This window comes from Musca domestica, unplaced genomic scaffold, assembly GCF_030504385.1.
Source record: "Musca domestica strain aabys unplaced genomic scaffold, Musca_domestica.polishedcontigs.V.1.1 123, whole genome shotgun sequence".
Lineage (NCBI taxonomy): Eukaryota > Metazoa > Arthropoda > Insecta > Diptera > Muscidae > Musca > Musca domestica.
In genome coordinates this window covers 977883-1004352 of record NW_026712161.1, presented here as the reverse complement: position 1 = coordinate 1004352, position 26470 = coordinate 977883, and the positions used below count along the sequence as shown (strand labels likewise).

Genomic DNA, 26470 nt, shown 5'->3' with positions numbered 1-26470 from the left:
CAAAGGATTGTTTAAAGTCAAAGAGAGTTCGTCTGATGACTCTCTTCGCGCCAAAAGTGTCTCAAAGCAATCTAAGGACAGTTTCAAGGCCAATGAGAGGAGTTCGAGGCATACTTATTATGATTTGAAGACAATTTAAATAATTTCGCAATAAAATACGATTACCTATGTAGACCTGTAAATGACCATTTGACCCGAAAAAAAATATCAAAACTGTTAATTATAGTACAAAAATCACTGAGACTTATACCGGTATCTGTATAATCTCGACAGATTAAACAGTAAATTAAGAACTGAGGACAAAAAAATAATAAAATCTAAGACAAAGTGCTGTGGAAGATATAACGCCACAAAAAAGTAATAAGAAAAATTCTTCTAAGCACATTAATACGTAAATCAAGTTTAGGCGAGGAAAAAACATGAGAAAAACACATTTGCAACCAAATACCCTTTCCTCTCCACTCTGTGTGTGTGAGTGTGTGTGTGTGGAAGGCAAGTTCATGCCACCAAAAACCCATTCGACAACCTTTTCCTCTTAGCCAATCAAACGTTGTAACATTGCAGCTTAGCCTAACAACAATCAAACAACCGGTTGGGTTCAGGCTGCCTCGAACGGGGTCAGGCAACAACAAGAAGAGGTAAAGTATCCCAGCCAACCAGCCAGTTAGGCAGGCAACCAAACAACAACAATCATCAGACATAACTGTAAATATGTGAGTTAGTGTGGCAATGACTGAGGCTTGGCCGTTTTTTTTTGTCTTCTGTTATGTTTTTTTTTTCATCTCTCTATGTTGCCACACTTTACCCTGTACCATGGACTGGTTGTTTGAAGTTGTAACAAACCCATAGACTCACACACACAACTCTGTTTTACAAAGTTGCATGGCATGTTGTATAGACATAAAAGCCAAGAGCAATAAAACGCCATCAAATGCTGCTGCAGCGGCAGAATAGGCAGGCACCAGCTACCCAAACTCGGCCTCCCAACCAACCAGCCAGCCAGCAATCATTATTAATGTCCGCTGTTGTTGCCGTTAGTTATCTTCGTCGTCTTTGTCCGTTGCCGTCGTCGTCGTCGTAACATTCCTGACCTACTCAACAACAAACAACTTTGATGGTGCTGCAGCTAAAAAGGCCCAACAACAACAACAAACATTCAAAGAAGCATTGCAATGCCACAGAAGAAAAAAATTATTGTATGAAGGTATTTTTTTCTCGCTTGGCGTTTTTTTTTTCGAAGTTGAAGTTTGTACCACCACACCAAGTTTTTCAAGCCGGCGGCTACTGCGTTTTGGGGGAACAAGTGCATTGAACACCACTTTATGCATTGTAGGCATGCAGAAAACATGAATATACCACAGCATTACGGCGACTAATGCTTTTGGCCCCTTGAGGCATGGAACTGCTTCTTTGTTGTTGGAATATGTTTGAACTGTGAAAACTGAATACACCCGAGAAAAAAATTAGACGAAAATAATTTTGAATGAGTAAATTTTGCTCCCACACCCTGGAACTGGGAGGTCCTCAAACTTTGAACATGCATGAGGTTGCAGTCTTGATTGAAGATCTATAAGTCCATGACAACCCAGTGGGAGAAATAATCTATGGTCATCGAGAAAGTTGTGACGGCAAAAATCGTGCCCCATTCTTGATCAGCATAAATATTTTCTTGATCAGCATAAAATTCTATGTCGATTTATCAATGTCCGTCCGTCTGTGGAAATCACTCTAGCTTCCGAACGAAATGAAGTAGGTTGATAAAATTTTACTCAAATGTGTATTATGTCAGCAGGACTTTTGGTATTGAAAATGTAGGTCCACTTCTTCGCGTAGCCCCCATATAACGGTACCCCTAGATATTCGGTATTCTGATGTTTTAGTGACATTATTTACCGGAATTGTTTCAAATTTTGTATTTGAAGTTCGTTATAGATACTACATCATAAAACAGAAAATGGGACATGTAGGCTCACTTCTTCCTATAGCCCCCATATAACGGTACCCCCCGATATTCGGTATTCTGATGATTTTAGCGACATTATTTACCGGAATTGTTTCAAATTTCGCATTTGAAGTTCGTAATGGATACTACAGCCTTTGACATTTTTTTTTTTTTTGAAAATTGCCAAATTTGTACCAAATGGTGGAGGGTATTCAAAGTTCGGCCCGGCCGATCTTACAGCTTTTTTACTTGTTTTTACTGAATTTTTCTTTTTTGATCCCGTCCACATCGGGAAGGCCATTGGAAGTAGCCTGGAGCTCTCTGCGAGATCTTAAAGGACAGACGAGGCTTGACATGGGATCAGTCTGTGGTGAACCGGCAAAAGAAAGGATAACGCCCTAGTGTCACTTGTAACTTTTTAACCGTGGATCTTGGATTTAAAATAAACCGGTATTTAAGTGAAATGCAAGAGCCGCGGTGAGCCTTGGATATTAAAAAGAAATAAAACTAAATCAAAGTGGAAACCAAGTGCCGTCATGAGCCTTGGAAAAAAGAAAGAAACCCGGGATTTAATTGAAATCCAAGGGTGTCAAGTGCCTTGACAATCCGAAAAACGTGAATTTAAGTAAAATTCAAAGGCTTTCGAGGGCCTCGGATATTGAAAGTGGAAAAATTAAAATTGAAAGGATAACAAAGTGCCGTGTTGAGCCCTTAATTCGGAGTGACGTCGTGGGCCTTTGATACCAAGATCGAAGAGAGTTATAAATCATCGTTATAAGCAGTGGATGAGGTTGAAACCGAATCATAGCGAAGCGAGAAAACCTAAGCCTACGTCCCATTCAAAGAGCCGTCGTGGTCCACTGACTAAAAGTGGTTTTCTACAAATCGAATCGTCGAAGAACCGTCGCGGGCCTGGAGCTGACATTACACTCCTTCTCATCTGGACTACGCCGAAGTGTTACCTTGCACACAATATTCGACAAGTACCAGCAGTGAAGCAACCTCCGTACAATGACCAGCCAATGTGCAGGTTCTGAAAAAGGTGTTACTGTTCTAGGCGTGCATGTTAGGGTCCAAATTACAGTTTGAGATGATATTGCATTTTCCATTTAAGAAAAGAAGTTATATACAGAATACTTACTTATCATAAGTAGATCCAACAATTTTCAATAATCAATTTTCGTACATACCTAAAAAAGAAGAGAAAGAAAAATTAGTCAATATGCAATTAGGTCAAGCTAAAATTACAGGGTGGGATAAAAAAATTCTGCAACAAAGTCAAACGCCATAATTTTTATATATTTTTTTTAAGTTTTATTGAATGAAAGCAAACAAGTAAAAAATGTGTAAGTTCGCCCAGGTCGAACTTTGAATACCCTCCACCATTTGGAACGAATTTGGCAATTCTCAAAAACAATAAAATCCGTTAAAAATTCTATTAAAATTTTAAAACTACCGAATGTAGCTGTGATATTAGGGTCTATACGACGACGACATGGACCTGAATAGGTCATATTTGTCAACGGACATTAAAATATATAAATATGCGAAACTTAACAAAAAAATCGGTAATAATGTAGATAAAATCACCAAAATTCCGGGAGGTACAATTATATTGGGACTATAAGACGACCTGGACCTGCATAGACAATTTTCTGTCTTAGACTGAAGTATCCATTACGAACTTCAAATACCAAATTTTAAACAATTCCAGTTAATAATGTCGCCGAAATCATTAAAATATCGAATATCGGAAGGTACCGTTATATGGGGGCTCTACGAAGACGTGAACCTGCACTGACAATTTTCTGTCATAGGCTGTAGTATCCATAACGAACTTTAAATACCAAATTTGAAATAATTCCGGTGAAAAATGTCGCTAAAAAGACCAAAATACAGAACATCGAGAGGTACCGTTATATGGGGCCTATACGAAAACCTGGACCTGCACAAACAATTTTCTGTCACAGACTGTAGTTCCCATTACGAACTCTAAATACGTAATTTGAAACGATTCCGGTGAATAATGTCGCTAAAATCATCAAAATACCGAATATCGGGAGGTACATTTATATGGGGACTATGCCAAAACGTAAACCTACATGGCCCATTTTCAATACCAAAAGTCCTGCAGAGATAACATTTTATCAATCTACTTCAATTCGTTCGGAAGCTAGAGTGATTTAAACAGACAGACAGTCGGACGGACATCGCTAAATCGACATAGAATTTTATGCTAATCCAGAATATATACTTTGTGGGGTCTAAAATGTGTATTTCGAGGTGTTACAAACGGAATGACAAACTTAATATACCTTCCATACTACGGTGGAGGGTATAAAAATGTCGGAAATAGCATCAAATTTTAGAATTAGTTTACAATTGTTCGAATTGGTCACCTTTGGCACGAATTATTTCCTTCAAACGGCCAATGAACCTTAAAAACGGAATGAAAAACTTAATATACCCTCCATACTATGGTGGATGGTATAAAATGTCGGAAATATCATCAAATCTTAGAATAATTTTAGATTTGTTTGAATTAGTCACCTTTGGCACGATTATGTCCTTCAAACGGCCAATGAAACCGTCACACGCTGCCCGAATGTTGCTCTGCGGTATTTTGGCCCATTCCCGGCAAAGCGCTTGCTTGAGGTGATCGACATTTTGGTATTTTTAGTGCCAACTTTGCTTTCCAAAATACTCCAGACACAATAGTCTAACGGATTGGTATCCGGAGATTTTGGTGGCCATTGTGCGCTGGAAATGAAGCGAGGAACCTCATTTTGAAACCATTCTTACTATGGTGATGAGTCCTGTTGGAATGTCCAGGGTCTACGGCCAAAAGTTTGCGTGCTCAAGGCTTTAATACACCCTCCAGAATATTTTCGCGATAATATTCGGCATTTATTCGAATTGGTCACATTTGGCACGGCCAATGAAACCGTAACACGCTGCCCGAATGTTGCTCTGCGGTATTTTGGCCCATTCCCGGCGAAGCGCTTGCTTGAGGTGATCGACACTTTGGTATTTTTTAGTGCCAACCTTGTTTTCCAAAATACTCCAGACACAATAGTCTAACGGATTGGTATCCGGAGATTTTGGTGGCCATTGTGCGCTGAAAAAAAAAAACGCGGAACCTCATTTTGTAACCATTCTTGGGTGGCGCATGCTGAGTCCTGTTAGTATGTCCAAGGTCTGCGGCCAAAATGTTTGCGTGCCCAGAATATTTTCGCGGTAATATTCGGCATTTATTCTGATGCCACCGTCGATTAATACGAGCGGAGAGCGACCATCGGCTGTTATGGCGGCCCACACAATCACCATGACCGGCGCTTAAAGAAGTTCAGAAGTTGGTTGCAGTATTTTCATCTCGACCTGTAAATTAAGCAAAATTTAAGTAGCGAAAAATTCAGAAGTTGTTTTCATATTGGGCGCCAATTGAAACACATTGTGAATAGTTTCACAAATAGCTTAAATTTTTCGAATCAAGCGACCTGCAATCCGACGTGTCTTTAAAACAAACTAATCCTGCGAATTCAAACATCTTTTACAATGCATATTCACAGTAATACACAACAAATAATTCTCATTTACTTTGTAATTTCGTTTACATAAAAGGCTTTGGTCTTTAAGACAATGTTTCATCCTTTTTAGGAGAACGTTATGAGCCTTTAATCCTAATTATAAGTATATATGCAATTTTAACATAGTATAGAGACAGGCTACAGCATCACTGTAGCCTCAGTTAAGTATTATATATTCGAGTGTATATTTCAATTCAACATTATCCACGCTAAGTACCTCTGCATGTGCCAACGAAAAATAATTCACAAATCTTGTTAGCAGCGACCATCCCAAGATAAAACCAGTTCTGTTACTTTACTTTGGCATTACTACTCCACTAACACCGACAGAGGAAAAAAATTCGTATATTTTCATTGAACATTGAAAACAAGTTTTCCTAATACCTACCACAAGTAGTTTAGCCATTTCGGTCGTTCTTGCAGTTGTTGGCTGGTTTCTTCTTGAACCACAAATAACTTGAGTCAAGTTGCAAGTTTACTGTAACATTGTATTACAGAGTAACAGAAAAAATTTTGGCGGATATTTTTTTGTCCGTCTCTTGAGGAGTTCAGAGAAAATCGGGGGGAAACATGAAGTACCCAGCACTGAGTTGTCTGGCAAAACACCAAAGTTGTTGTCGTAGTCTTTCGAGCAAAACAAAAAAACCAACACCAAAATATGTCTATACCCACAAAATTGCATTCGGCAACTCCCCATGAAAAGTGTTTTTGGTGAGCCGGGCCATGTGTCTGCTGCCATAGAAGGTAGCCAGTCAGTCAGTCAGCCAAACAGTCAGCCCCAAGCAGCCACCCATTTATTTTCCACTGCCAGTTGTTTTTGTGCAACAACTCTTTTTGATGGTGGCCTGCTTGGCTGTCAATGTCGTTCTTTTTTAATTAAGTTTCCTGTCGATAAGTGAGCGCTGCAATATGGTGGCAAAACTTGTTGTTTTTGTTGCTGCTGGTTTGCCTTTGGCTGACTGTTGAATTTGAGTAGCAGCAGCAAAAAAATGTCGTTGTTGCTTTTGTTGACTGAATTTAAATAGGCGGTAGTTTGCAATTAAACATTATTAGGGCAACGTTTATTTTATTTACTCTTTGGGCACTTTTTGTTGCCGGCGCTGTTGTTGGCGTTTTTGCTGTTGTGGTTCGAGTTCTTTTTGTATACATATTTAAGTTAATTACAGTTTATAAATGCGTAATTTATTATTTCTGTGCTTCGAGAGAAAAATCTATGGGAAATGACAGTTTAAAAAAAGATTGTGAATAGTTTAAAAATAGCTTGAAGTTATCGGAACAAATGACTTATAAAAGAAAAAGTCGGAAATTATCCTAAAAGTCAGTTTTCAGAACGACGACATTTAATTATGCCGACGATTTCGCATTGGGCGCCAATATCAAAAAACCAGCACTGCATTAAAACACATTAAAGTTATTGGATCAAGCGAGATAAGATCCAAAATTTAAAAAAAAAGTGTCGGAAATTATCCCAAAAGTCAGTTTTCAGAACGACGACATTTAACAATACGGACAATTTCGCATTGGGCACAAGTAACAAAAACCAGCACTATATTAAACTACTCTGAGGTTATTGGATCAAGCCAGATCTAATTCGAAATTTTAAAAGAAAGAGTCGCAAACGTTCCTTATAGTCAGTCTTTAGAACGGCTACATTTAATAAGGCAAACGATTTCGCATTGGGCGCCAATATTAAAAAAGCAGCACTGCATTAAAACATATTGAGGTTATGGGATCAAGCGAGATATAAAAGAGAATGTCGGAAATGTTCCCAATAGTCAGTCTTTAAAGGCTCCATTTAATAACGCAGACGATTTCGCAACAGCACTGCATTAAAACACATTGAGGTTATTGGATGAAGCGAGATATAATCCGAAATTTTTAAAAGAATGAGTAGGAAATGTTCTCAATTGTCAGTCTTCAGATCGACGACATTAAATAATGCTGACGAGTTCGCACTGGGCGCCAATATTAAAAAAACAGCACTGCATTAAAACACATTGAGGTTATCGGATCAAGCGAGATATAATTCGAAAATTTACAAGAAAACGTCGGAAATGATCCCGAAAGTCAGTTTTCAGAACGACGACATTAAATAATGCCGACGATTTTGATTGGGCGCCAATATCAAAAACCAGCACTGCACTAAAACACATTGAGATTATTGGATCAAGCGAGATCTAATTCGAATTTTTAAAAGAAAGAGTCGGAAATGTTCGCAGTAGTCAGTCATTAAAACGACGACATTTAATAATGTGATATTGGGCGCCAATATCAAAAACCAGCACTGCATTAAAACACATTTTCAGTCCCGGGAGAAAATAGAGTACCATACGCTTTTTCGGGACATTTTTTCGGTATGTCATACCTTACAAATTAAGCTTTAAATACAGTAAGATATTTCAATTTGATTTTAATTTGTTTGAAAAAGGACAACAAAATCTTTGGAAGACGATTTTATATTGGGCGCCGATTAAAAGACAATGTGAATTGTTTTAAAATAGTTTAAATTCTTCGAATCAAGTGGCCTGCAATCGGAGATTTCGTTTAAACAAACTAGTAATGCGAATTCAGCCACCTGTTATTATGTATATTTCAGGATGACGAATTCATATTGGGCGCCAATTGAAACGCAATGTGAATAGTTTAAAAATAGCTCGGAGTTTTCGCATCAAAAGGGACATGCAATTCGAGATTTCGTTGAAACAAACTATTGCTACGAAGTAAAGAACCTGCAATCATGTATATTAGCAGTAACATACAACAAATAATTCTCATTCACTCTGTCATTTCGTTTGCATAAAACATTTGTGTTTTATGTTTAAGACAACGTTTTGGGAATCCTGTTTTTATAACTAGAGCTAAAGAGGGTAGATATAAGTTGATATGACAGAAACGTGCCACATCGAAATAACGGCATTAGATCATAGGTCTCTTTGGACAAAATCCGTTTCAGGACATTTGGAGTCGAATTTTCTTTATATACAATATTGGTTCACTCCATCAAATACCTCTCCCACAAAGGGTCGAAATTTTGAACAAATAAAACTCTTATAGAAGGTGATGTAAGAGTCCGATTGTCTTCAAATTATATACATCAGAATATTTTTATTAACCCAGGGTTTGGTGTGAAGATAGAATGTATCGGCCCACTCCTTCTGGTACCTCCCCCGAAAGGGTTAAAATTTTGAATATCCATGGAGCTCATAAAACGCGAAATTAAGATCCGATTCCATTCAGATTTGGTACATCTCCATATTTCTATCAACTCTAGATCTGTTATAAAGTTGGTATATATTGGACCATTCCTTCTGGTACCTCCCCCCACAAAGGGCTCAAATTTGGAATTGCCAAAATCATCATAAAATCCGAAATAAGCATCCGCTTCTCTCCATAATTCACACATCCCATTATTTCTATTGACACAAGATCTGCTGTGAAGATGGAATGTATCGGCTCACTCCTTCTGGTACCTCCCCCCGAAAGGGTCCACATTTTGAATATCCATTAAGATCATAAAACGAAAAATTAACATCCGATTACATTCAGACTTGGCACATCTCAATATTTCTATCAACAGAAGATCTATTATAAAGATGGTAGAGATCGAACCATTACTTCTGGTACTTCCCTCCCAAATAGTCGAAGTTTGAAATTGCCAAAATGATCATAAAATCTGAAATAAGCATTCGGTTCTCTTCATATTTCACACATCCCTTTATTTTTACTAACACATGATCTGCTGTGAAGATGGGATATATCGGTTCACTCCTTCTGGTACCTCCCGCACAAAGGATTAAAATTTTGAATATCCATGGAGCTCATAAAACGCGAAATTAACATCCGATTCCATTCACACTTGGTATATCTCAATATTTCCATTAACACAAGATCTGTTATAAATATGGTAGAGATCGGACCATTTCTTCTGGTACCTCCCCCACATAGGGTTCAAGATTTTGAATAACAAAACCCTCAACGAAAGCGAAATAAGCATCCAACTCTCTTCAAATGTCACACATACTAACATTTTTGCTAACACAAGATCTGCTGTGAAGATGATATATATCTGCGAAACCCTTCTGGTGCCTCACACACAAAGGGTCAGAAGTATTAATACTTTTATCTGTCATAACTTGCGAAACAAGTCAGCGATTCTTTACAACTTTCTATATCTAAATATTTATCTCAACCATAAACCTGAGATGAATATGAAACTTATGATTTCTGGAGTAACGGTAGAGACTCTCGACAAAAAGTCGGACATCAGAGTCCTGGAGAAAAATATTAGCTAGTCGACTAATGGGTGGAATCACGGGACTAGCAGACCAATGGTTGGAATCACCCAAAATTCGGCCAGTTGAGCGCAAATCCAGACTCAAGTGGCCGAATTTTGGGTTTCAGAGTAGGTCCATAAGGACTTGTGGCGGCTCAGGCTCGCCTGGGCTATTTAGACACACAGTGGACAGCTACAGGCTTATTCCCCACATTTGTTACATACTAACCATACTTCCCTAAACTACCTCACCTTGCCAACCCCACCTTAAACCATTTCATAACTCCTTTGAACGTCTTTAACATTAAAATTAAATAACAACGCCGAAAATTAGAAAAACTTTAACAATAAAGGACAAATAAAATATATAACGGAAAACACCTTTCACAATCCAAAAAACCCAAAAAAACCAAACTTTGTCTACAAACATTTGTGGAAATGACAGACATTTGGAATTACAAATTACCATCATAAAAGAGATTTAAAAATCCCCAAAACTCTAGCCTTTTTTTTGTTTCACGACTTAGGTGTCTGTCTGCTTGAGAAAAATTAGGGACACCCAACACGTGACGCAACAATATTTTTCACACAACAAAAACTTTGTATGTACTCCATTACATGCCACTCAGAAAAAAAAGAGCGAACATACATACATACTACATACGTAGATAGCAAAATGCGAGAAACGTCTATAAAGGACTCAGACAATCTGTGACTAGACGTAGTACATATAGCCGATACAGCCATTCAAGCAGACATATGTACATGAAGATGTATGTACCTACTGCATATATTTTGCAGGACAAAACGTACACATAAAAAAACATCACTGAATTATAACGTACCAGACTAAGCTGAGCAAAAAAACAAAATCTGCTTATACCCCAAATGCTCGCTGAGATGTGGCGGTGGTGCTGCTGATGATGATGACGAAGGAATCCCTTGAAATTTATCATCTGCAATAAACAATTTGTTTTCACCAAAGTCAATACAGAGCGCTCAGCACTCCATCTCTCTCTCTCTCGCTCTTTTTCAAATACATATTTGCCATTTGAGTGTCACAGTACCCAGTTATGTTTTTTTTTGGGCCACTGAAATTGCTACTAAGTACGTCAGTCATATCCTGCGACATTATATTTATCATTGTCTAAGGCCTGCAAAACATATTCTATGGTAAAAGGTAAACAATGTGGAAGGAGAGTAAAAAGAGAGCGGAATCAATGGACATAAATTTGAGTATCTTCGGGGCCTAGAAAAACAGGTTAAGAGAGTGTTATGCTATATGTAGATTATTATCAGCAATAAAAACTCGGTAGACATACAACAGACGTGTGATTATCTTTATTTATGTGCCTGCGCATGGAGAGCAGTATAGCCCTAATATTTGTGTCACAACTCTCAGAGACTTCTAAGAGAATTGAAAGGCAATAATTCACTCGTTTTATAAGCCTATTTTGTAATGTTTTGAATTCCGTTATTATTCTCCATGTTTTGCAAAAAGCTCTTTTAAGAGAGTATGGCCATAATGTAAATCTCTCTCAATGAGAGAAAAACAGCAAACTCTCATATCCATCAACAAATCAATAGAATGTCAACAACCAGTAATTTGGCCTGACAAAACAACACTTGACTACTCAGTAGTACTGTGAGATATGGAACAATTTGCCAAAAGAGATACAAGGAGAATTAGAATTGTAGGCCTCTCCATACAATAGTTGATGTTTTGCTTTTGTTTGTAGATGATAAGATAAATATGTTGCAAGTGATAAATACATATGTATTCTTAGAGGGCTTTGTCGCCTTGTGGTAAAAACTAGAATGGTTTTTGATATTGGCGTGGTAAATGGCAAATTTCAATGGGTTTCGTCATAACATCCGCTCGCATTAGCGTCGACAGGTAGCTCTTCTTTTTAAATTAGGCTAGACTTCCATAGGCGCGTTCCCACCGATGGATAGGGGGAAATGGATGATCACACCATTTTCTCGAACTAGGGCGTCATAGTTACGAACTGGTTGGACTGGAATAGTGTTATCATCCATCTCCGGACTTCACGCGAACAAAAACCCCCTAAAACAAAAAATATACAAGGAAGAGGTTAAAAAAAGAAAACATGTACAAAAGCAGCTAATTCCATCCGAGCCGAACTTTTAATTCCCTCAACCATTTGGAAGGAACTCGAACAATTAAAAAAAAAAAAAAATACAAAAAAAAAAAAAAATAATAATAATAATAATAATAATAATAATAATAATAATAATAATAATAATAATAATAATAATAATAATAATAATAATAATAATAATGATAATAATAATAATAATAATAATAATAATAATAATAATAATAATAATAATAATAATAATAATAATAATAATAATTTGAATTTGAATATGGTAATGGCTTATGACAAACAAGGCCTATGTAGATCCACGTCGTATAGACCCCAATATAACGGCTATATTCGGTATTTTTAAAATTTTAACAGAATTTTTTAAGGACTTTATTTTTTGAAAATTTCCAAATTCGTGGAGGGTATTCAAAGTTCAAAGGCCGGCCGAACTTATTGCTTTTTAACTTGTTATTTATTTATTTATTTTTGAAAATTTGGTTTACTATACCTATATTGGAATGGCATATTTAAGTTCGATCCGTCTATCAGTAGAACTGTTATTCGTTTTCTAAATCAGAGCAATAAAACCGTTTATAAACACTTTCACTTTCAATATTTAATCAATACTGAATGACCCAGGCTAACTCGATCCCACGCTAAATTTGTAATTTTATCGCCGGTTGATATCTTTCGCAGAACCCCTATCAGTTCCATTTTTACTTTTGACCATTCTTTCGTGCTCTACGGAAACAAAGAAAATGACCAGCGATCCATTAACAATTAAGTTTTTTGACGAAACAGAAAAAAAAAAACAAAAACAACGACAACGGAACAAATTGCACAATTCTATTTTATTTAGCACAAGGGCCAACCATATTGGATTGAATAAAAAAAGAGCTTTTTCAGCAATTCAATACAAAACAAAGAACCTATTTGCCTCCGTGACTCTCTGGCTGAGCCAGAGCGAAAAAAACAATTAAGGGGAGCCCCATATTAGCAAATGACCAACAAGAATTCACCTCATTCTCTTGAACTCTAAAAACCATGCACAGCACAACAAAAGTAATGAAGAGCAACCACACTATCTCTCTCGCTCTCTTTTAAGGAGAGGACAACATTTGTGTGTGTTCTTCATTTGACTAAAAGCTTTTCCTATTTTGAATTGTTTTCTTTTCTTGTGGGGATTTCATTACCACTTGATGAGTTCAAAGGGATTTTGGGGGGGGGGGGGGGGCGTACAGTGGGAGCTGGGGCTTGGCGCTCTAGAAAAATCATTCATCCTAGTGCAAATAAGAGTGGCTGGCCATGTGAGAGACGACCCCCCATTTTTTTGCATTTGGATTGTTTTCGTTGTTATTTTTGTTTGCTCTTATTCTTCGACTCAATTTTGAGGTGGGCTCTGTTTTATATCTCAACTGCTATCCATTTCTCCCTGCACTGCACATAGCCTATGGTCTGCATAAAATATTTTTGCTGTCAAATTCTTCTTTTCCCGTTGAATATTTTTTTGGGGGTTTTGTTTTTGATTGTTTCTTTCTTTTCTTTCCTCTTTTATGTGTTTCATAACAAAAACACAGCCACAGCATGAACATGAAACGAAAACTGAGATACGACACGAAAACGATGGCACTCATACTTCATTTCACATTTGACATCCACTAAAAATAAAAACAATCACAAAAAATGAGAGAGAGAGAGAGACGACACACAGATGAGAGTGCGATGCAATGCAGAAAAAATGCCGGTTGGGATAGGGTCGTGAAATAACCCTCATTTTCGTTGTGAATGTATGCGTGTGTGTTTGTATTTTTTGGGGAGATGCATAGCATCCCCCCCTTTGCAAAATATATTCACTCTATGTTTTATGTTGAATTTACCCACCTAGTTTTTTTCTTGTTTTCGTTTTTTGGTGTTGTTTTGTTTTGGTACAGTGTGTGATGAATGAAATGACAAAAATGGGAAGACCAATAACAACAACAACAACGACGACAACTGAAAACCGAATGCAAGCAATCTAGAATTTTTTATTAAATACGACGCAATTTAGGAAAGAAACTATTTTTATGGGAATTTTTCGTTTCGCTTTTTACTTCTTGATTTTTGCAAAAGCAGTCGAGGTATAGAATTTCACGATGGAATCGTGAATAAGGTATGACATTTTTGAGAACTTTTCGAAGAAAAAAATATTAAAACATTGTCGAATAATTTTATTTTAAAGCGAAGCATAGTGTTGAGATGTGCAGAGCTTAAAGCGAGAATTTCAGAAGGCAATTGGGGGAGTAAAATAATCTGTAGTCAGGAGCGATAAATGAAAAACTGGGGTCAATATCAAAAAAAAAAAAAAAAAAAAAACAAAATATATATATATTCTTCAACATCGCTAAGAGAAAATTTTTTTTCATAGCTATTTAAAGCCAATTTCGAAAAGTCGATTATTTTCCGACAACAGTATTAAGCAGCATCGATTAATATGAACCCTCTTATTCGCCAAAAAAGTAAAAAAACTTAAAAAATGAGTGAAAAATTGGGATATCTTCGACCACCAGAACGGTATTCAGCAGCTCAGATTAAAAAAAATATATATAAGTTCCGCCGGGCCGAACTTTGAATATCCTCCACCATTTGGAACGTATTTGAAAATTTTCAAAAAAATAAAATCCGGTAAAGATTATGTTATAATCTTAAAACTACCGAATGTAGCTACAATCATCAAAATATCGAATATAGGGAGGCTGTACGAAGACCTGGACCTGCATAGGCAATTTTCTGTCACAGGCTGTAGTACCTATTAGGGACTTCATATACCAAATTTCAATCAACTTCGGCGAATATTGTACCTAAAATCGTCAAAATATCGAATCCAGGGAGTTACTGATATATGGGGCCTATACGGAGACGTGGACCTGCACAGACAATTTCCATATCCATTACGGACTTAAAATGCCGAATTTGAAACAATTGAAATGCCGAATCTAGGGAGTTACTGATATATGGGGCATATACGGAGACTTGGACCTGCACAGACAATTTTCTGTCATAGGCTGTAGTATCCATTACGAACTTCAAATACCAAATTTGAAACATGTCGCTAAAATCATCAAAATGCCGAATCCAGGGAGGTACCGATATATGGGGCCTATACGGAGACGTGGACCTGCACAGACTATTTTCTGTCATAGGCTGTAGTATCCATTACGAACTTCAAATACCAAATTTGAAACATTTTCGGTTAATAATATCGCTAAAATCATCAAAATACCGAATATCGGGAGGTGCCGTTATATGGGGGCTATACGAAGGCGTGAACATAGGCTGTAATGACCATTACGAACTTTAAATATGAAATTTGAAATAATTTCGGTGAATAATGTCGCTAAAATCACCAAAAAACCGAAAATAGGGAGGTACCGTTATCTGGAGGCTATACGAAGACCTAGAGCTGCATAGCCAATTTTCTGTCACAGACTGTAGCACCTATTAGGAACTTCATATGCAAAATTGCAAACAATTTCGGTGAATATTGTAGCTGAAATCGTCAAAATACCGAATCCAGGTACTGATATATGGGGGCTGTACGAAGACGTCGACTTGCGCAGACAATTTTTCTGTCTTAGACTGTAGTATCTATTACAAACTTCAAATACCAAATTTGAAACATTTCCGGTGAATAATGTCGCTTAAATCACCAAAATACCGAAAATAGGGAGGAATCATTATTTGGGGGCTATACCAAAACGTGGGCCTACATGGGCCATGTTCAATACCGAAAGTTCTGCAGTCATAATATACATTTGAGTTTAATTTTATCAACCTACTTAATTTTGTTCGGAAGCTAGACTGAATTCCACAAACGGGCAGACGGATAGATGGACGGGCATTGATAAATCGACATAGAATGGCTGCGGAAATAGTCGTAAATATCAGTAAAATTTGAAGTAGGAGATTACAGATTTTAGGAAAGGAAAAACTCCAAGTACTGAAGATTTGAAAGAACAGCTGTCAAGTATTGAAGAATTCCAGTGAAAAAAGAAAAGGGTCACAAATGGATGACTGTCTTCGACTCAAAAAAGATGAGCAGTCAAAGGACGTAGAAGCATTAAGCTGCCAGAGAATGAAGATTGTTGGTCTCAGAAAGACGAAACCTGAAGGGGATTCAGTGTTGAAATTGAAACCGGCAGACAGGGGAGGTTAATCCTTGAAAACAGATTGGCGGGAACCTCCAACCACAGAAGAATGCAAATGGAAAACGGAGCAAGATGTCCTACCCATGTGGAAAAAGAAACTGGATGTCCTATTCATTTGGAAAGGGAAGAAATAAGGAAGTCAATAATGGCCATGCGTGACGCTAGAATTATTCGATGCTCAAGGAATTTAAAATTGTCAGGAAGAAGAAGCTGTCAATTGGATTGCAGCCAGAAAGAACCTGGCCAAAGAGTCAGAAATGAATGACTATCTTCGACTGAGAAAATATGGACAGTCCATGTTCCGAAAAGGATGAAAGTGAGCTGAAAGAAGCAATATGTCCTATTTATGTGGAAACGGAGGTAGAAAAAGTCATTTGACTTAGGAGCAGGTAGGAAGAAGTAGACCAAAGAGTCCGATAAGAATGACTGTTTTCGACGGAGAAACTATGAGAAGGCCAAGGACAGAAAAGGATGAAGCCGCCAGAAAGGGATGGTGCAGGAAGCTTGATCTCAGAAAGACGGATCAAGAAAAGGATTCAGTATGGAACTTGGCGGAGAAGGGAATTGAATTCGAATACGAAAGGCAAGGATGGCCATCTACGACATTGGAATGATAAGATGCTCAAGAAGGCTTTAATTCTCACGAAGTAGAAGTTCAGTGAGGAAAAGTAGGCCGAAGAGTCACAAATGTATAACTATAATTGACGGAAGAAAGATGAGCGAGGTCCAGAGAAGGAGGGTGATTGGTCACAAAAAGAACAAACTTGGAGAGAATTCAGTTTTTAAAGTCAGAAAGAACCAGGCCAAAGGGTCAGAAATGGATGAGTGTTCCTGAATGATGAACTGATTAACCTTAAAAAATAAGACACATAAAGAAGATTCAGTTTGGAAATTGGTGGTGGAACCTTTAGGGAAAGGAGGTGGAACCTTCAGGAGAGATCGGCCTGAAAGATAGATAAGTTTTCTCGCCGTTTATAGGATATATTGGAAATGTATACCTATAGGTATTTCAATATTGTTAGAATTACTTTTGTTTTTGACATTACATGACTGCTGGTGGGGTCTTCGAAAATTCTCGTTGGAATACCACTCCACATCAACTCTTAAAAATTACAAAACTAAAAATCAACAAAAATTAATAAAACAACCGAGTGCATGTAACTCAGAACAAGTTCTATAAAATAACAAAAACAACAACAACAGCCATTAAAATATTCTTTAAGAATAAGGTAAATAGCATGAAGAAAAAACAATAAAAAACGAAACCAAAATAAAGTTAAGTATTTGTTTTGTATTTTTTCACAGTTGTAACACAGTTGGTTGGCTGTGGGTTTGTTGATTTGTTTGACTGGCTGGCTGGCTGACTGCTGACGCTTGCATACATCGTGTGGCTATGTGTGTGTGTGTCTTGGGGACTATGACGAGTCAATCCGTCGTCTTCTGACGAGCAAAAGATGGATGTTTAAGAAACGAAAAAAATGTAAACGAAACGACAAACGATGGATGGATGGATACAGTGTGGAAATGAAACGAAAATGTTGAACGAAACAAAAATGCAAAATGTCAATGTCCTCGCGACTCACTGACAATAATTCTATGCCGCTTGTTGGGCTTAATGTGCCCGGTTTTCCTACCGACCTCATCACAGCATTGCAAAACAAAACAGCAGCAACAATAAAAATAAGAAAAAAACGTAATGGAAAACTAAGAGAGTAACATTGAGAAAATTGTGTTTTGATAAAATTGCTGTATGAAAGAATTTTTGCCTTATTCTGAGAGCAGAAATCCCCAAAAGAGTGCATCAAAATGCAGGCCGTAGTGTTGGGAGCAATACAGCCATAAAACATACGCATAGGTGTACTCACTCAGAGTTAGAGAGAGAGTCAAAATAATAAACAAGGAGAAATATAATTGGGCAAAGGGAGCCAGAAGAGTACGCATATGGGATTTATTCATTTGTAAAACAGAGAGCTTGAAGCCATTGTTGCTGTTGTTGTTCTTTGGGGTTTCTTTATTTTGTTTTGTTGCCATCAAAAGTGCAGAAGAGTGGAGTGCCTGCCTCACACACACACACACTGAAGTGTCGTTGTTGTTATGATTATATTTGCAGAGTGTACGTGTAGGTCTGCCTGAATTGAAAAAAATAATATTCTTGTCGGTTGTTTCATTTCGTTTCGTAGTTCTTATTTTTTTTTTACCAAACAGTGACTGCTGCGGCTTGCTGTGTGTGTGTGTGTGCTTGTTCTGTCTTGCAGTGCCAAGTACTGCGTCGCAAGTTTGTATTTTTTCATTTGGTTGTTCCTCAACTCTCGGATTCGTTGGACGTTCGTTGCGAATACATTCAATAGCTACAGCCATACAAAATAAATACAATACGAAATTTTTCTTGCAGTTCTTGTTAAATATATAGTACACATTTTACTTTTGTTTTTTTTTTTTTGTATTCTAGTGAAACGCATTGGAACTGAAACATAATATTGTCTAAAAGAGAATTTTTATATATTTTCGTTTTGTTTTGTTTTTTGCCTTTGTTGCTGCTGATGGTATGAGAGCTTTTTTATGGGTTTCCAATTGCTGCTGCCACTGTTGCGACAGCAATACAAACAGCTGCATTGTTTTAATAAAATTCCATATCGAAGAAGTGAGAAAAAAATATGTTTGGAAATGAAAATTTTATGTAAAAAATAATGTTTTTTACAGCAAAAAAGACCAATGGAATAATGTACAGCAAAAATCTGTGCAAAAAGTGCCAGACTTCTGGATAGGGGGAAGTCTCACCAAGAAGCCTCCGATTCAGAATCGAGGATGAGATCTCGGCTAAATGTGCAAGTCGAGGTGCACATAATTCCGACCACAAACTATCCTTGGGATCACATTCGAAAGCATGTTCAAGTCTTCCCCGCAAGCCACAGATATCTGCGATAAACTGAAAAGTAGGAACAACGTCCTCAAGGCAGTAGCCGGCTTCTTATAAAGCGATAGGTCGGTCTGTGGTTAGCTATGCGGTTCCAGGGTGCTCTGCGAATACAAGTGGCTCGCAGTGGAAAAGTATTCAGACCTGCCAGAATGCCGCCCTGAGAACTGCAACAGGATGCCTCCTCATGACCCCTGTGGACCATTTAAAATCTGTCCAAAAAGCGCCAGACTTCTGGATAGTGGGACGTCTGCACCAAGAAGCCTCATAATCATAATGTGCAGGTCGAGGTGCACATAATTCCGACGACGAACTACCCCAAAATCCTTGGGGTCACATTCGATAGCATGTTCAAGTCTTCCGCGCAAGCCACAGCCATCTGCGATAAACTCAAAAAGTTGGAACATTGCTCCCTCATGACCCCTGTGGTGGACCATTTACATGAGGAGGCGAATGTCAGCATAAGCATATGCTTTCGTTGCAGTACCTGCTTGGGTGTTATCGTGGGTGTCATCTTAACTACTAACGCCTAGATCTAGAGAGAGAGGTCCAGCGATATAAGAGAGAGCGCCTAGATCATGAAACCTATCAAGCGGGTCTGAATAGCATTCATACTGATTCAGTCGCTGAGGTACTTAACGACACTGTTCCCTTTTCATGAAATTTTTAGAGATTTTTGACTTGGGGTGACATGAAAAAAATGCAACCAACTTCAGGCTGCTGTCATTTCTAAGCCACTCGTCCGACAGCTGTTAAAATCATTCAAGTGACAGCTCATTGTTTGCAAGTGTAAGAACTTAGACCGCAACAGAAAGAAAATAGACTCAAAAGAGCTAAAGAGTTGCTTCACATAGCCGAAAGTGGTGAACTGCCGAATTTGGTTTTCTCCGATGAGAAAACATTCGTTGTCCAGCAGTTTGTAAACAAACAAAATGATCGTGTTTAGGTGGTAAAGAGGTCAGCTGAAAATGTGCACCTTCAGTTGGCCACCAGAACTCAAGCGCCGGTCATGGTGATGATGTGGGCCGCCATAGCAGCCGATGGTCACACTCCGCTCGTATTATTCGATCGTGGCATCAGAATTAATGCGGAATATTATCGAGAAAATATTCTGGAGGGTGTATTAAAGCCTTGGGCACGCAAACATTTTGGCCGCAGACCTTGGACATTCCAACAGGACGCCATCCAAGAATGATTACAAAATGAGTTTTCTCGCTCCATGTCCAGCGCACATTGACCACTAAAATCTCCGGATACCAATCCGTTGGACTATTGTATCTGGAGTATTTTGGAAAGCAAGGTTGGCACTAATAAATACCAAAGTGTCGATCACCTCAAGCTAGCGCTTCGCCGGGAATGGGCCAATATACCTCAGAGCAACATACGGGCAGCATGTGGCAGTTTCATTGGCCGTTTGAAGGCCATATTTTGTGCCTAAATGACCAATTCGAACAAATCCAAACGTAATAGCTATTAGATATCTCCAACCACGAAGTTTGATAAAAATGTAATACTGATTCCAAAATGTAATACTGATTCCGACTGCACCCGATCCGGAATCTTCTGTGAGCAACTAACCAACTTTTAGAAGTTGAATGGAAGGTGTAGCATTTTTCCAGTGAAAGATCTTTGCTTTCATGAAGGCAGTAGAATTGATTAAAATATTTGGTGAGGAAATTGCTGAACTATTATATAATCAAATCTGGGAGGTGTAGATTGGCTCTGGAACACCAGCACACTGCTTCGTTGGATGTCTGGTCATTGTTATATTGAAGAAAATGAGGAAGGGGACCAGGGGCCCTAGATAATGAGTTGTCATTTGAGTAGATGCCTGATGGCGCCCAAGTGCACTTGACGAAGAACGGAGTTTCTATTGTGTATGGCTCACAAACTAAAAATCTCTCCTTAATTTCCTAAGAAGTTGAAGCCCCCAAAGAACCCCTTCTCCATTGCTTTCTTCAATCCACCTTGGATATTACCTCAGCGGATGTCAAATGTTAATATTTTTTCTTTTCTTGCTTTTTTCCATACGTTTTCATTTATCATTTCTTTTTCGATTATATGAATTTACAAGACATACGAGGAAAAGGTGGATGGACAGCAGAACTTTGACTATTTCTATTTTCCAACTAGTTTCTAGTGTTCTTTTCGGTTCGGCTCATTAGATATTCTAAGCAAATTCTTTAGCTAGCTAGCAATGGACGTTGACAGTGAGTGTATATGGCAACGGACGATATGGCAGGCAGGAAAGGGAAATGACAACCGACCGGACAGACATGTAAAGGGAACCAAAATCGACCAACAACGCCGCAACATCTGTTGGTTTTCCGAGGCAAAAAGAGTGAAAAAAGTGTATGTATATGAACTATGGAAGACTAACAAATCAGGACATTGTACGCACTTTCACAATCGATTAGAAAGAATGAAAAGAAAGAAAGACATTTCTTGCGTTTCTTGTTTTTTTTTCTTACATTTGCCTTTGTGTTTTCTTCTTCCATGGCAGCAACATTGTATGCCATTTACATAAATTTAAATAATATTCTGGTATTTGAAATGAACTTCTTGATAGTTTATGGCAGGCTATTGTTATGTGTTTCGGTGAATAGTTGGAGTGAGTGAAAATTTCTTTTAAATGAACTGAAAACATATTCGGAAAAAGCTAATAAATTGCAAACAAATTGGAATACAAGAAAGAAAGTACAGTGGGTATTAATAAAAATTAGAGTTATATCGGATTATAAAACACAAAGAGAAATATTAGAAAACGTAAAAGGTTAATTATTTGGATCCAAAGGTAACACTAATATCCAAAAACTAAATGTTAAAGAGGATAGTGAGACAAATTTTTAAATAAAAATTTAGTAAAATGTAAGGAATAATTTCAGATTTCGTTGAGAAAGATATTATCCTTTAGTAGAACTCGAATATTTAGCGAATCCTGACGTCTAGATTAAAAGGGGAGGTTAGCAATCATCCTTACGAAATTCTGCTAGGAAGATATCTCCTAATAGAGTGAAAAATTTGAAGAATATTCTTCATTTTATGGATAAGGTGCTTGTTTTTGCATTTTGAGCTATTGAAGAGAGGTCAAATCTATTTGTTAGCCAGAGGATGAGTCAAGGACGCAGGGACTAAGGCTAGAATCAAGTTTGATATTAAATGGCGCCCAACGAGGGCCTTTTTCATGTTTTAGGCTTATAGTTTGTGTTTTTAGTTGTTTTTCATATCATGCATGCAGAGAACGATTTGGCGCCCAACGTGGGTGTATATTTAATAATCACTGTTTTTTAAGGATCATAGTTTTTTAGTTGAGGATCACAATTGGTTATATTGAAAGCAAAAATCGAGGAAAACCGACAAGACAGGCTCACCGAACCAGAGACCATAATCACCATTATGCAAGAGATTAGACACATGTCAGTAGGATGCAGCTTTTAGTCGCTACTATGCTCCATTAGATTTCTATTTGATTCGTTCGATTCAGAATAGGATATCGGAAAGAAAAGGGGTTTCCTGGAATCATTTGATACCGCCAAAATGTGCTTCATTGAAATAACGGTTTAGACTCTCGGTGTCTTTGGACCAAATCCGTTTCAGGACATTTGGATTCGATCTAGGGGTGTCCGTCCGTCTCTCTTTCTGGCTGATAGAAACGATAACTGTCGAAGGGAGCTTCTGATTTGATCCAAACTTGGCACATCGTAATATTATTGTCAAACTTAGATCGAGTTCGGAGATGGGCAATATGGGTCCACTCCCTCCGGTAGCTCTCCCGCAAAAGATAAAATTGTCACGGAAAATAATTAACTTTACAGAACAGGAAAGGATGATCCAATTTTTTGCAATCTTAGTAAATCCTATTTTATTTATTTTTTTTATTAATTTTTATCAGTGATAGGTGCACAAATGGACAATATGGGTTCACTCCATCAAGTACCTCCCCTACAAAGAGTCAAATTTTTAAATAATTATAACTCTTATAAAATGTTATGTAAGAGTCCGATTATTTTAAAATTCCACACATCACAATATTGTTCCTTCTGGTACCTCACCCACAAAGGGTCAAAATTTCGAATATTCATGAAGCTCATAAAACACGAAATTAACATCCGATTCCATTCAGACTTCGAACATCTCAATATTTCCGTAAACACAAAATTTGTTATAAAGATGGTAGAGATCGGACAATTTATTCTGGTACGTCCCCACATGGGGTTGAAGACGTTTTTCAAACGCTCAAAGTTTTAAATATAGAGAACTTCCTCATACTATTAATGTCATGAGCTACCTGACGCCCAAATTGGGGGTTTTTTTGTGGATTCTCTATACAAGGTCCGATCTAACAAATTATTAGGTCTTATATACAACTTTAGTTTTTTGAAAGCGAGATTTGATGGCGCCCAACGTGTACCAAACAGTAGATTTTTTTGTAGAATAAGGAACCCTTTCCTTAGTTTGTCTTATGATGGCTATATATTACCTTACTTTTGGTTTCGTATTTAGACCTTTCTCAACTATTAACCTCATAAACTATCTGGCGCCCAACCTAGCTTTTTTACTTTATTTGTTTTTTCTTAAGATCGTCAATATCCTATAGAGGTTTGTGAATGTTATGTGCAAATTGTGAGTTTTTATAAATTATGTACCCGTGCATTTCTTGAAAAACAAGATTTGATGGCGTCCAACGAGAGCCGCACAGTAACCCCTCTTGTAATATGATGAGTCCCTGGCCTAATTTTGTTTTAAGGTGTCTTAAAAAGGCTTTAATTTTACCTACGTTTTAATAACTTCCTCATACTACAATTCTCATAAACTATGTTATTTGATTTGTCATATTTTTAAAATCGTTGATATTATATACGAATTTTAGGATTATATATGCAAATCGTAATTTTGTAAGTTGTTTAAAATTACATAGCACTAAATTTCTTCGCCCAACGCCCAACGTGTGTTAGACAGTAGTAGGAATTAGTAGGAGTGCCTGACCTAATTTTATCTTAAAGTGTCCGTCTGGCGCCCGACGTGGGTTTTTACTTTATCTACCATATTTTTTAAGATCCCTAATATTACATAATCAAATCTTGATTTTGTAAGTTTTTTTTTTTTTTAAATTACTAACCACTAAATTTCTTAAAAAGCGTGGCGCCAGACAGTAGCCCTCCTTGTATTATGATGAGTTCCTGGTCTACGTTTTAAGAACTACCTCATACTTCTAACATCATAAACTATTTGGAACGTAACGAGATTTTATGGCGCCCAACGTGATCCATACTGTGGTCTCCTTTGTGTTTTGACGATTCCCTGACCAAAGTTTGTCTAAAAGTGCCTAAACATTAAACGTTTTAATTACTCCCTCAAACTGCGAATCTCATAAACTATCTGGCGCCCAACGTGGGGTTTTCACTTGTATTATAAGAAGATCATGACCTAAATTTATCTTAAGGTAGATAAAAATTATCTTACTTTTGCTTACGCGCCCACCGTGGGGATTTTCGCTTTATTTACCATATTTTTAAGATCATATAGAAATTTGAGAAGACTATACCCAAGAACCTACTTTGTAAGATTTTTATATTTATTTTACCACTGCATTATTCGGAAAACGAGATTTGATGGCGCCCAACGTGAGCCAGATAGTAACCCTCCTTAATTTATAAGGAACCTTAGGTCTTGGAAAGCAGCTAAAAATTACCTTAACTTTGTTTCAATTAATATTTATCGTTCTTACCTGAAAAGACAAGAAAAAAATGGAAATAAGTTAACAAAACAAAATTTAAAAAATGGTCCTTCGACCATGCTTGAAAATTAAGGTATACATAAAAGGACATTTAGGATAGTATTTTTAAATAATAGAATGAAAAAAATATCTAATAAAATATAGTGAATTTTAAGAAGAAATGCTCGCTCGTATTGAAGTGTAGAGTAAAAATAGCTCGAATTCGAGTGCAGGAGTACTCCAGCAAGTAAAAAAGAAGAAATCGATTATATTCTAATTTTTGGATGTCACTCGAATAAGATCGAATGTTTTGCTTGTTTTCGAGGGTGAGTAAAATTCGTTCGAAAGCAATCGAGTAGAAAACTCGAATTCACTCTCAGAGTAAACCCAAATTCTCTATTTTAAACATTTTAACTATCACTCTTTTCCTTCTTGTGAACGTTCCCACATAAAAGAAAGAAAATAGTAGAATATAGGCTCCCTATTAAAGTTGTGATATTCGAGTACTCCTGTATTTCGCAACTCAAATATTTAATTGCAATATAGTATTTTCAAGGTTTCCAAACATTAAAAATGCTTTCCTTTAGATTTGGTCCTTCGAATTGGAAAATGTAAAATCCTCCCTCCCTCCTCAAAAATTTCCATATTTTTTCAATAAATATCATTCCATATTAAAAACCATAAGTATATGTGTAAAAATTCCTTTGATTTCAAACAAATCCCTTTTAAATGATTTTTTTGAAGCTCTCTAAAAACAGAGTACCTTTCCTTTCCATTCAATACGCAAAAAGATAAATCCCCTGAAGTGAGTGACGCCGTTTGAATGAATGACAGAAATAGGAACGGTGTCGTTATTTGTTTACAAAACAAGTGTAGATTGTTTGGTTGGTTGCAATGTAAAGGAAAGAAAGAGAAACTGTGTGGAAAAACATAAATGTCAATGGAAAAATATTGCATACTACAAGGCAAGGGAGGAAAGCCTAAGGAAGAAGTCCTAAAAACTTGTTTACCCAAAGCGCTTAGCTGGATGGCTGGCTGGCTGGATGGCATTCTGTCATGGAAACAATGACAACAAGTGTTACCTTTCGTTCTTTTATTTTGCGTATCACAATCTTTGGCTTACACCTAAACAATGGCGCAACCAAAGAAATCAATGTGAGGGGGAGCGGGAGGGGGGCGGACGACGACGCTAAGAGTGTTAAGATTTTTCGTTTAGTTTTTTTCATTCCCTTCTACAACAAAAGCGAGGGAAAACAGTAATAAAACCCAGCAGTAACATGTAGTCAACAATCAATGGAGTGTATGTAATACCGCCCGACATTAGCCTCTAGAACGCTAAAGATTTTTGTGTTTTTTTTTTATTGGCAAAGGAACACTTTGCATCATTATCGTCAGTGGTGCCGTATGTAAAAAAAGAAACAATCCGTTATGGCGTCATTTAATTTTATTATTTGCTTTCTTATTTTTAGCTATACACTCAGGTGCGTTCGCAGTGAGGTTGCTTGGCATTGCCGTTGTTTGGTTGCTTCAAACGGAATTTTCCTGCCAGGTTCTTTTTTTATACTGTTACATTGTTCCATGATGATGACGATGATGCTCATCTTCGTGTCACATTCGATCGTTAAATTTTTCCAAAAGAAGCATAAGAAATGGTAAGATGACACATAAATTGTAAGATAAACTCTTGATGATGTCAATAACTATGACAACATGATGTTAGAGTAGTTAAGTGAGTGTTAAATA

General features: G+C 37.3%; 1 protein-coding gene across 4 annotated transcripts in view; it reads right to left on the bottom strand.

The window, feature by feature from the left end:
* The window catches only part of LOC109611694 (serine-rich adhesin for platelets-like), a 279269-nt gene that overhangs the window by 126815 nt on the left and 125984 nt on the right, over nucleotides 1-26470 (bottom strand). Inside the window, exon 1 of one of the 4 annotated variants that reach the window (XM_059118366.1) lies at nucleotides 12422-12513. The exons of the other annotated variants lie outside the window; for them this stretch is intronic. Within the exon in view, the coding sequence (XP_058974349.1) occupies nucleotides 12422-12438 (17 nt within the window). The 5' untranslated portion in view covers nucleotides 12439-12513. Of the gene's footprint in view, nucleotides 1-12421; nucleotides 12514-26470 lie in introns of those variants that run through there. 4 annotated transcript variants of the gene reach the window in all.